The sequence below is a fragment of the Hemitrygon akajei genome, chromosome 7 (genome assembly GCF_048418815.1).
Source record: "Hemitrygon akajei chromosome 7, sHemAka1.3, whole genome shotgun sequence".
NCBI lineage: Eukaryota > Metazoa > Chordata > Chondrichthyes > Myliobatiformes > Dasyatidae > Hemitrygon > Hemitrygon akajei.
Window position 1 is genome coordinate 70,536,096 of NC_133130.1, and position 12,975 is coordinate 70,549,070.

Sequence of the window (12,975 nt, forward strand, 5' to 3'; positions counted from 1 at the left end):
GGGGTTTAGCACCAAAGAGTAAACCCAGTCAATTATAGCTGGAGAATTGATCAGGAAAGTTTAACTAGTTGTTGAAAAAAAATTCTCTACCCATTTCACACTCTGCATCAGAAGAACTGATATGCTTCCACACTGAACAATACTTCGGAAGCAGCAATAAGGGATGAAAATATCGTTGGCAGAAGAGTTCAGTATCCAAAACCAAGTGGGTTTGCTACATAACAATACAAATAATAGAAGATCACTTGATCCTTCCATGCCTGCTTTACCATTCATTGAGACCATGGATGTGTGACAGCACCACACTGCAGTCTATGTATTAGAAATGCAGAACAGAGACAGCAGGTGGAAACTTTTCAACAATGGTTCATTCTGCAGAATCAGGACAGAAGAAACAATGTTCCAGTCAATCTAACAAAGGGACAAAATAACTTCATTCATTGTATTACACATTATCAAGTCATACTGACTGCACAAATGCATTATTACAGGGTGAAATGCCATAATCTGCGAGTGTTTTCCAACGTGTACCCAAAACTGCAACCTCAACAAATAAGAGAAGGCATAATTATAAGGTGGCTGGAGGAAAGTATTGTGTTAAGATTTTTTTGTTTTTTTTAAACACAATAGTGGATGCATGGAATGCCCTGTCATGGGTGGGGAAGGAATCAGATATATTAGCAACATTTTAAAAAACCCTTAGGCACATGAATGATTAAAAAAAGGATGGATATGTACGAAGGGAGAGTTAGATTGATTGTAGAGAAGTTTAATAGGTCAACACAACATGACGGGCTGAAAGGGCTGTACTATGCTGTAATGTTCCATATTCTATGTTGGCAGAGGATCATAGTTACTATAAGACACAGGAGCAGAACAGGCCACTTGGCTCATTGAGACTGCTCTGCTATTCCATTGTAGCTGATGTATTTTCCCTCTAAACCCCATTCTCCCCCCTTCTCCCTGTAACGTTTGATACCCTTACTAATGAAGAATTTATCATCCTCCGTTTCAAATATACCCAATGACTTGGCCTCTGCTGCCATGTATGGGAATGAATGTTAGAGCTTCACCACCTTCTGGTTAAAGAAATTCTTCCTCATCTGTTCTGAAGGGATGTCCTTCTCTTGGAAGTAGGTACATAGGAGATGTGAGGGGTAAGTTTCTTTTTTAAATGCAGAGAGTGGAGGGTGCATGGAATGGGCTGCCGGCAGCAGTGGTGGAGGCGGATACGATAGGGTCTTTTAAGAGACTCCTGGATGGCTACGTGGAGCTTAGAAGAATAGAGGACTATGGATAAAGCCTAGGTAGTCCTAAGGTAGGGGCATGTTCATGTTTGTGGGCTGAAGGGCCTTTATTGTGCTGTAGGTTTTCTATGTTTCTATTAATTTGCTGCAATGAGATGACTATCAAGAGAAGCATTGTAATTTCAAGCCCAAAGACACCAGTGCAGCCCCCAGAATCTCGTGATATATGAAATTACCATTCTGCAAAAATGCCAAAATGCACTCTCACCAGAATCCTAAGTAAACATTCAACATCACAGCTGTGTGCAAAAGCAGAGAAATAGTGACAAGTTATTGCACCCTTTAGATCCATTTCAACTTTCAATAACATCATAACTCATTGGTGTTGTAACTTCAAAATATTAAGCTAATTCAAAGAATAACACGGGAGTCCGAAATGCGAGCCTAATTTTGTGCTTACTGTGGTGAACTACATATACCTGTCTGGACACGCCCCCTGATGACTGCTCCTGTGGCTCCTCCCACAGACCCCTGTATAAAGGTGATGGAGGTCTGAGCCCGGCCTCTCAGTCTCCAAGATGTAGTATGATGGTCACTCACTGCTCGTTCCTTCTTCCAGTCAATAAAAGCCGATACCTCGCTTTTACGTCTCAGAGTGAGACTTACCTTAAGCAAGGTGTGCACGATCACATGACATATGCAATCATTTTTACATATAACCATAATGAATGATACAAACAAAATGCTTAATAAGACAATATATCAGAATCACATTCAATATCACCAGCATATGTCCTTGCAGCAGCAGTACAATGCAATACACAATAGAGAAAAATAAACTGTGAATTACAGTAAATATATATAGTTAAAGTCATGCAAAAAAGAGTATTGAGGTAGTATTTATGGGTTTAATGTCCATTCAGAAATCAGATGGCAGAGGGGAAGAAGCTATTCTTGAATTGTCGAGTGTTTGCTTTCAGGTTCCTGTACAAAAGCCTATATGGCCTCTCATCACCATCTGAAATTCTGCCAACAATTGTTGTGTCATCAGCAAATGCATAGATGCCATTTGAACTGTGCCCAGCCACACAGTCTTGGGCACAAGATCACTTAAATATTACTGAAATATTAAATACACAACTCACCTTCCAGTTTAACAACAAATTTCAACTCAATAGAGAATGCTTCTCAACTATATACAGTACATAGTATACAATATAATGCAGTGTATCCAGAAATCCACACATAGTAAATTTTAAATTGTCTCATTTGGCCAAAATACTTGATTGCTGTAGAAGATTTCTTACTCTTGTGGGAAGATATTTTCCCTGACAAAGGGGATCACTCTGCTTGGCAGGGGAGACTGGTGGCTGTGGAACAATCTCAGGTTCGGGGGTCTCCTCTGTAGGGATTTAGGAGTTGACTCTGAGATGGCTGAAAGTGTGATAGGTCTAGAGCCTTTCTCCTTTACAACTTCTTGTCTTTCTTTTTCTTGTTGAGGATGTACATCTTGATCTTGGGAAGGTCCATTCAGTTTACTGGAGTATTCTCTCATTAATCCTTCTATTACACCATTTATGACCTGATCTCTCCTCTGTTTCCTCATCCACATCCTCATCTGAGAAATCGTCTGTTTTCTAATCTCCACTGATTCCTTTTCTTTTTGGCCTTCCATCCATCCAGCTGGGCTTTGGTCTTTGTATCACTTTTACAAGCAGCTTTTTGTCTCCCACCTGAAGTTCATGTAATAACCTTAATGCACACAGAGTAGATTCTGGTTCTTTATATATACAAACGCCAAAAGCTTGCAACTTTCCTGAAGCTCCTTGAACTCTCTTGCAAACAAGCCACATTTCACAAGTAACTGCCTGATTAACATATCAGAAGCTTTTTCAGATATGTCACCTACAAAAATTGTGGCAGTCAAACCACTGCTTTTGTTGCTTTCTTGCTTCCTCTGAGCAGCATTGTCATTCCTTGGTCCAATATGCTTTCCAACCAGAGGCACAGAGGTTGGCACCACACCCGTTTGTTCTCTGTTGAGCAAAGGTTCATGGTGTTCAGCATAGTAACAGTTGTGGCATCACCTTTCTTAATTCACTTTCTGTCAACTTCATTGGAGGGGATGCTGCATGCAAATTGAGCATGGATCTCCAATCAAGTTGTAGTTGTTTCAGCTGATCACTGTCCAACAATGCTGATCTCCCTGTTTTAACACATACAAGCCCAATGTGGCTTGTTGGTTGGTCTGTTTCACTGTTACGAATGCCATTCCCACAAGCATTATATTTTCTTCAGTATATGTTCTTAGTTGGATATCTACAGGCTTCAGTTTAGTATCCTTGAAAAGCCTCTCTCAAACTCATTTTGTGGAATGACTGACACAGCTGAGCGAGTGTCCAAATCCATTTAAATTAATTTGACGTTCACCTCTGGCGTAAACCTATTGTTGGTCTATTGCCAGTTCAACGATGCCTGTGATGTACTCTCTCTATAACTGTGAATCTATATTCTACATTGTTTTCTTTTTATTACCACGATGAAATTATGTATGGCATAAGTCTGAATGTCACACAAAACAAAGATTTTCACTGTTTCATGATTCATGCAGCAATGATAAATCAACAGGAATATGAGTCTCACGTGTTAAACTAACATCCTTTGCTGTGGTACAGAGTTCCAAATTTTCATCACCATATCAATGTAGAATCATGCAACTTCACTCTTGGAAACGCTAGCTCTCATTTTTCAGACCATATCCCTTTATCCTTGATTTCATTACCATTGAAAGTAGTTTCTTTCCATGAACCTCATCATGGATTTTCACAGAACTTTGGCAATCTCAATCAAATCATCACTCAACCCTATTGTACTAGAAATTTAACCTTTGGCGAATCTCATGTTTGAAAGCAAGGTAATATTTTGGTAAATGTTCACTGCACTCTTTTCAAGATTAATAGATCTTTTCAAAAGTGTGTTATCGGATACCAAACATAATTTCAAGTTTAGTCCAACAAGGGTCTCAACATTGCAATATAAATTTTACCCATCCTTTATTCTAGTCCTCAAGATTCAAAAACCAGCCTTTTCTGAACCTTCGTTTACTGTACTTGGTCGTGGCACTTTAACTTTCATTATCAGTGCAAAGGTCAGTTCCATCTTTCCTGAAGTCTTCCTGAGGTATAGAAGCTAATTACCCAGATTCCAAACTTGCCAGGCATTAGATTTACTGCACTTTGTCCTGGCACTTTTTTCACAGGAACTGGAGTACATGAGCTCAAGGTGGCAAAATTAGACTGGACCTTGAGCTTTCTGGTGCTTAGGAGCAAACATGCATCTGGAAAGACAGGGTGGTTGATGAAATGTAACATGCTGAGTTAGAACACTCAGGACAGATTTGAACACAGGATAAATACAATAGATGCTGAAAAATCTGAAATTAAAAGCAGAATGTTCTAAAAATATCAATTTAGTCAGGTAGCTATCGAGAGAAACAGAGATCATGTCTCTTGACGTTTAATCAAAGTTTTATATGGGTGAATTTACTGTGATTGAAATGTCAAAGATTAGCAAACAAAATAACAGAAAATTTGTGTTCAAGTTCTATTTTAGATACAGTGCCTATAAAAAGTATTCACCCCCCCCCCCCCCCGGAAGTTTGCATGTATTTTTTGTTTTACAACATTGAATCACAGTGGATTTAACTTGGCTTTTTTTGACACTGATCAACAAAAAAAAATTTCATGTCAAAGTGAAAACAAATCCCGACAAAGTGATTACAAATATAAAACAGAAAATAATTGATTGCATTAACCCCCTTTAATATGACACACCAAATCATCACTGGTGCAACCAATTGGTTTTAGAAGTTACATAATTAGTTAAATGAAGATTAGTGTGTGCAGTCAAGATGGTTCAGTTGATTATAGTAAAAATATATACCTATATCTGGAAGGTCCAATAGCTGGTAAGTCAGTATCCTGGAATAAACTACAGCAGAAAGACAAAAGAACACTCCAAGCAACTCAGCAAAAAGGTTCTTCAAAAAGGAACAAGTCAGGAGATGGATACAAGAAAATTTCCAAGTCATTGAATATCCCTTGGAGTACAGTCAAGTTAATCATTACATTAAATCCACTGTGATTCAATGTTGTAAAACAATAAAACATGAAAACATTCTTTCAAGTGGATGAATACTTTTTATATGTACTGCATTTGATGTTTTTAAATTTTTAAGTTGAATAATACAGTACAGTGGATTCCAGTTAATTGGGACAACTGCTATTCTGGAACAACTCTTAAAGAACAAATACTAATTGACAAAATAGCCAGGATTACCTTCATTTATATGCCACTTAATTAGTACAGGAGACTGTTGCCAATTTCTAACTAGCATCAGTTGCATGCACTTGTGTGGGTGTTAAGACATCATATGCCATGGTTAGAATAACCAGTTTTTAAAACAGCTTCAGTTGCATGTGTTTGTCTTCAAAAATCAGTGATTTTTGTCATTGATAGATGGTGAGAAGTAAGCCATAAGACAATTCAAAACTGTTTTTCTCACTGCAATTTCAAGCATTCAGGCTTGGAGATGCCAGAAATGGCTGCGAGTAAAAATGAAATGATTTCACAACTTCAATAAGTTAGGAACTATGAAGAATTTGAAGGTATTAGCTATCATCTTGAATGTTACAATGAAAATAAAGATTTGGAAGATGCAATTGTCAAAAGTATTTTATGAAGGTCTAACATTATTCAGGTGTCTGTGCTGATTTTGTTAATTTACAGTCAATCAAAAGAATATGACAGTGTACTCTGGGATGAATTCCAGCAATGATAACTATTAGGAACAAATACACAGTTTTATAGTACTATAGTAGTATTGGTGATGTTCTAATTTGTTCTGTATTTTACTTAAATACGTTATTTGTTACTCAGTTAAACAGCAGTTTGTCTTTTTTTAATACCTTTTTAACTATTTCCATGAATTTTTGACTAATTAGGGCAGGCACTTAATTGGGCCAAAATGTACTGATCCCAATGTGTTCCAATTAATCAGAGTCCACTGTATAGGAAAGTAAACTGCTTAAACTAAAAGTGTAGAAAAATGACTAGTTCATTAATATCATTAAAGGAAGGAAATCCATTTTCATTCAGTCTGCATGTATAGTATACATCATGCATGATATTTATCTAACATGGCCCTGCAGACCACAGATACATCACATTGATATGACATGACAGGGTAGTTGGCCACCTTACAATGAGAATGTGGAAAAAGTGACAAAGTAGCATAGTGGCTGAGTCTAGGAATGACAACAGCACAGTTGAAAGTTCTGGCATTAGTAGGCCTCAGTGAAGAGCAGGGAAGAAAGGAAAGGGAAGCAGAGGTTAGTGTGACGCAATTACAGCTTGGGGCATTCTGAAGTTCAGAGTTCAATTCTAGTGCCATCTGTGAAGGAGTTTTATGCTCTCCACAGGAGTGCGTGGGTTTCCTCCAGGTGTCCCGGTTTCCTCCAAAGATGTACTGGTTAGTAGGCTAATTGGTTATTGTAAATTGCCCTGTGATGAAACTAGCGTTAAGTGGATGGGTTACTGGGCAGCGATGCTCAATTGGCTGTAAGGGCCTGTTTCAAACTGTATCTCTAAACAAAATAAATTACAAAGATGGCAGTAGAAGTTCTTATAAAGCAGCCCCAGAAGATCAGTACAGCATTGCACAAGTTATCCACGTTGCAACAAAAGAACTCTGTGGGGCTTCCAGACTTGGGTTTAAAGGCACTGTTTTTAGTCTCCTTGATCATCAAAAACTCACACATAACTTAAAGAAATATTATGGGTGTTCATTTGAATAGTTTTATTTTAATAACCAACTGTGAGTTAAATAGGAGGTGACTTCTTTCATCTAGCAGAGACAGAGAAGCCAACAATAAACCCACATAATGCAATCATACCAAATATTGCAATTTATTATGCAAAGACATACCTGTCTGTGGCTATGCCAGGATTGTTTTCTCTTTCAAGGTCAGGATCAACCCACATAACAAGCACAGACTGTGGACTCATAACTCGAACTGTTACGTCTTTGGGCTCTGACAAATCACTTGTTTCTAAAATAGGAACAGTAAGAATCACCCAGTCAATACTGTGACTTCTCAATGTTTCAAACTTTTGAGAGGATGCAGTCAAATTCAGTTCTCTGGAAAAAAAAATATGGCAAGTAACAAAAAAATTGTACCACTGCAATTATTTGGGAATTATGACCCCATCTAAACTATATAATGAACCTCTAAACAGAGCTACCAAGTTGTGGAAATGAATAGCAAAACTGTGTTGGAGTAATATTGATCATTTTATTATTAACAATGATGTGAAGTTCAGCAGGTACATTGATTTCTGCAGGAGGTAAGGCTTTGGAAAAAGCAGATTAATTTACAAAACTACTTGTTTAATTTTTTTTAAATATTATGCACCCACATTTAATGCATACGTCAGTCATAGGCTCACACAACATGGAATCAAATCTTCCAGTCCATGAGGAACATTCACAATTATCCTCTACATTAATCCCCTTTTATTTTCCCCCCATTCCCATCAACTCACTCCAGGCTCTATCACTCACTCTGACACGAGAAGAAATGTACAATAATTAATGTACCATACTGCATGGCTTTGGTATGTAGGTGACAATTGGAACACCTGGAGGAGACTCATACAGTCACGAAGAGAACAAGCTCCATATGTAGAATATTCAAGACTGGGATTAAATCTGAATCACTGGAGTTGTGGGAAGCAATTCTATTATTGCTCTACTGTAGAATCCTTACCTTGTTGCTCACGTACAGGAAGACCTGAGTTCCTTCCTCAGCTATCAGTTCTTCAGTGAGGACAGGGAATTGTGTGTGACTACTCAGCACAGATGGCCAGAGGGTGGGGCTGCTTTGCTCCTCACAAAACTGATTGAAGGATTTGAGTGGGTAAGAGGAATGAGCAAGGTGTGGTCACCAGGGATTCACTTGAGGTTTCAACTTCGATGAAAGTTCTGCATCATAACTAACCCTCCTATGTTTTCCCCCAACATGTGTTGACAATGGTTCTGAAGTTGCCACTTATAATTAATCTTTTTTTAACTCTTCATCTCATCTCGTCTTTCTGACCACATCTCCATAATGTTAATCCCAGCATACTGACCGCTGCTGAAAGTCAAGAAACCAGTTAAGGGAACCATCACAGGAATAACATCATGAAGGATTCCAGTTATCCTGCTCATGGACTGTTTGTTCCACTCCCATCAGGGAGGAGGTTACACAGTATCCATGCCAGGACCACCGGACCCAAGAACAGTTACTTTCCCCAAGCACTAAGACTGATCAACACCTCCACCCAGAAACTCCATCACTAGTTTTTTTTATTTCCTGTCGAGTTACTCAGCATCACTTTATGGACATACAATCAATCTATGTTTTTATTATTATTATATTATTATTGTGTTAATTATCTTTTGCGTTTTTGTGCTGTATTGAATCCAGAGTAACAATTATTTTGTACTTCTTACACTTATGTGCAGGAAATGACATTAAACAATTTTAAACCACAAATACATCCATTTGTAATCACTCCTGCCCTTCCCTTCCTTATTGACATCATCACAAATCTTCACAGTCCAGTTTGCCCAGGGTCTTCCTTGTTTAAAACTGTTAAACTGCTAACTTCACAATTCTGACTACAGATCAGTGACAAGAAGTGATAATTCACGTTCTCACTGAAAATTTCTCAACACTGCCAGCTAATAAATGTTGCTTACAGAGTAAGTAACCAGCCTCAGCAGTATGCCACAAATTCAAGTGAGAACAATACACAAATAGAAAAATACCAGGCTAACTTCACTGCGTGAAAAAATGCTTGAAGGAAAGAAACACATTTTGTAATCTGTCTCCATGTGGAAACCTCAAAAAATGTCAGAAAAGGCAATACTACTTTCTGCATCGGCAATATATAATCAGTTTTGCAAGACCACAATTTTAGAGCAACATATTAACATTTCAAATAGATCTGTCTTTCTTCCAGCTCTCTCTTCCCACCAAAACCAATGTATCTATTTATTTTCACAAATCAATCTGCCATTGCAGTTTTTAATATCAATGTTACTTAACTTTCCATTTACTATGAATAATCAAAGCTACCTGGTACTTTGCGTTTTGCTGGGGCTGCTCTGTAAATAGATTCCCGCTGTCCCAGGGTAACCCTTGCACGTGAAGGTGTTCTAGACTCTGGATCAGGAACTGTTGAAATAAAAACATGAAAGTACATAAAATAAATTCCATGGGAAAGGAGAAACTTCATTTGATTTTTTTTTTGAACTACAATGGCTTCACATATACAACTGAGAAACAACTTTCAAAACTGAATATCATTATTACAAGTACATACCTCAGCACCTCTGGCAGCATCAAGGCTGAATTTCTACTGCAAAATGCAAAATTACAATGCCCAAGGTATCGTGTTAAATCGTCAGGAGCCACATTATGAAAACAAAGACCTACCAAATCGCTGAATTGCATGCTGTCTTTGTTCTTGTGGATGTGGGGCAAATTTGATTCTCCTGCGTCTGCTCCTATAACCAGGCAAATAGCTTCTCACTTGAGGGTTACGGGGTGATCTCAACTGACGTGAAAGCTTATCTTCAGAAGATCCCATGAGTGGATTCTTTGGTCTTATTGGTAATCTCCTCCCTTCAAAAAGAGATGTTTGACATTGTTCAGATGAATTACTTCCAGATGAATACTGTTTGTTTTGAGTTAACTTATAATCATCAGTTTTAATTGCATTCTGTAAGGCTAAACAAGCTGAAATCCGACAAGTCTTTAAGGAAGCAAGAAAGAACTTAAAGTGGAAGCAAGAAGGCCATGAAATGTCTTTGGCAAATAGGATTAAAAAGAATCCCAAGGCGTTTTATGTATATATTAAAAAATAAGAGGGTAATTAAGGAGAGAATAGGACCACTTAAAGACAAAAGAGAAAATTTATGCCGAGAGTCATATGAAATGGGCCACAAACAAAATGAGTACTTCACATTGATATTCACCAAAGAGAAAGACATTGAGGATAACAAGATCAGGAAAAGAGTACACTGATATTTTAGGGTGCATTGACATTAAGTAGGTGTTGGGCTTCTTGAAGCAAATTAAGGTGGATATATCCTCAGAGCCTGATAGAAACTATCCAAGGCAATCGCAAGAATTAAGATTCTAGATTGCCGGGCCATGACAAGAGACGTCCTAAACGAGTAAAGGACCCAGAAAACAAGAGAAGGGCAAGAGTGACAAAGCAGGAAATTATAAATCATGAGCCTTAGGGACAATAATAGATAGGATTCTGAGAGATAGGACCTATCCACATCTGGAAAAGTATAAGATTATTAGGGATAGTCAGTGCTTTATTGGGGGTTGGAGGGAGGTCTCATCTCACAAACCTGATTGAGTGTTTTGTGAAGATAACTAAGATGATGAAATAAATGTACATGGTAGACTAATCCATGAAATCAAAACAAATAAAATCTAGTTTCTAGACAAGGTTACATGGTCAGCACAACATTATGGGCTGAAGGGCCTGTAATGTGCTGTAGATTTCTATGTTCTAAGACACATTGGATCTATGGAAAAAGTAGATAGGATTCAAAATTAGCTTGGCCCAGCAGAAACGTGTTAGCATTTGTTATTCAGACCAAGTTCCTCAATGCAGATAGATGGACAGAAATAAAGTGTATTTAAGATCATTGGGAGTGGAGATAATTATGTTGTAGATGGTTTTAACAGCGGAGAGAAATCAGCAGTGCTTTATGTGATCTAGTCAGATCTTGTCATGATTGGCAAATGAACAGAGTATAAAACCTTGACTACGAAGACGTAAGAATGGAATTCATGACTGTCAGTAGAACCAGAACAGGAAAAATAAAGGCTGAGATTGTAAAAGTTCAGTGCCTACTGAAATCCAACATCTATTTTTGAATAATGTCAATGTCTTCAGCAAGAAAGGGAATATACTATATTAAAAAAAAACTCATCTGTTTCAAAGATGGTTCATCAGTTAAGTGAATGGCCAAGAAGATGGCAGATAGAGTACAAGGTGGGAAAAGAGTTTATCTGCTTCAAGGACAAGAAAGCAAGTTCAACAGAGAACAAAAAATTAGTGGTAAAAGGATCTGCGAGTCCAAATATATCAAACAAAGTTAGTTTTCAGGAGTAGAAAACAATTTGAAAGGTGAAGCAATGTTGACTAATGTTGCAGGGGTCTTGGGTATAAAAGTAGGTGAGTTTCAAGGACAAGACCTGAGTACAATGTGCAGTTTTCATCTTGTACCATATAGCCTACTGTATAATATGGGACTTTTTATGTCGTAGTAACTCATTACTGAGCACAACAAATTGGCGACAAGGTTAATGAACCTACATTGTATCCGAATGCCATGTTTTAATTGATAACGGCACAAGAAGGAATAATGCAAGGAATGAGCCAAGGTGTGGGAAAAAGGAGGCAGAGTGAGGCCACGAATCTGAAAGGAATAGGAATTCAGCCGGAGTTGGGAACATCGGGAGACTAAGAGACACAGCGCATCCAGGCGAGATCACAGCCGGTGCTGAACCCCAGGGCTGAGGGTCTGCCTGCCTCAGAAGGGAGATTTAAAAAAAGGAGCAACACACGCATTTAGCCAGTGTACGCATGCGACGCTAGCAAAAAAATGTCACGCGAGTCAAAAAGAAAACAAGGGACCAGGGTTAAATTAACATAACAAGGATGGCAATAATTGGAAGCATTACAGCATTTGATAATGGCATTGAAGACTGGGCAACTTATATTAAAAGAATAGAGTTATTTTGTGATGCTAACGGTGTTAATGAAGGAAAGAAAGTCAGCATCTTACTTGGGCTACGTCCACACTAGACCAGATAAATCCGTAACCAAAGTTTTTTCTCTTAGTTTTGACCCCCTGTCCACACTGAAACCGCATTTTCCTCCCCTGTAAACAGAGCTTTTCTAAAACGCTCTCCAGAGTGTTTAAATCTGAAAACGCTGATTGGCCAGTGTAGTGTGTAAGGGGTAACTGAAGCTTTTTAAAAACGCTGTCATGACGTGCCGGAACAGATGGTGGCGGCAGCACGGCATTTCATAGTTTTCTTGAACACAACCTCTAACACCACAACAACAATGGCGGACAGTTTCAGGAGACTGTCCCTGAGCAGAATGTTACTGCAGCTTTGTAGTATGACAGAGAATTTCCACGCCCCACACAACCTAACAATTTCAGAACAGACGGCAACGAGACAGAAGCCAGAAGAGTTAGAAATGTATTCACCAAATACTTTGACCCATAACTTACTGAATAAATAAGTATACTCACTTTGCCCTGTTTTCTGTCCTTTCTCATATGAAGGTGGTTTACCTGTTTATGCAAGTACTTCTCTGACAATAGCCTAATGTAACATTGTATGGAAATACAAGATAACACTGATGCAGACATGTTTTATACATTTATCAAGGTGCTTTATTGATGTATTGCTTGTGCAAACATTCAATAGATGCAATTGTCACTACTTCCAAAATGTCATTTTTAAGTAGTAGCTTATATTTGGCATAGATGTGAAAATGTTAAGGCCAAAAAGGGAAAATTGTAAGTTTCACTTTTACTCAGGTAAAAATAAAATCACTTTTACCCAGTAACTCGTTTTAT

The 12,975-nt window shown here is 38.1% G+C and overlaps 1 protein-coding gene across 2 annotated transcripts in view; it reads right to left on the reverse strand.

The window, feature by feature from the left end:
• fndc1 (fibronectin type III domain containing 1) overlaps positions 1-12,975 on the reverse strand; it is a 196,144-nt gene that overhangs the window by 81,691 nt on the left and 101,478 nt on the right. For both annotated transcript variants that reach the window (XM_073051149.1, XM_073051148.1), the window contains exons 4-6: positions 9,791-9,979; positions 9,431-9,529; positions 7,234-7,357 (exon numbers count right to left, since the gene is read on the reverse strand). In XM_073051149.1, the coding sequence (XP_072907250.1) occupies positions 7,234-7,357; positions 9,431-9,529; positions 9,791-9,979 (412 nt within the window). The remainder of the gene's footprint in view (positions 1-7,233; positions 7,358-9,430; positions 9,530-9,790; positions 9,980-12,975) is intronic.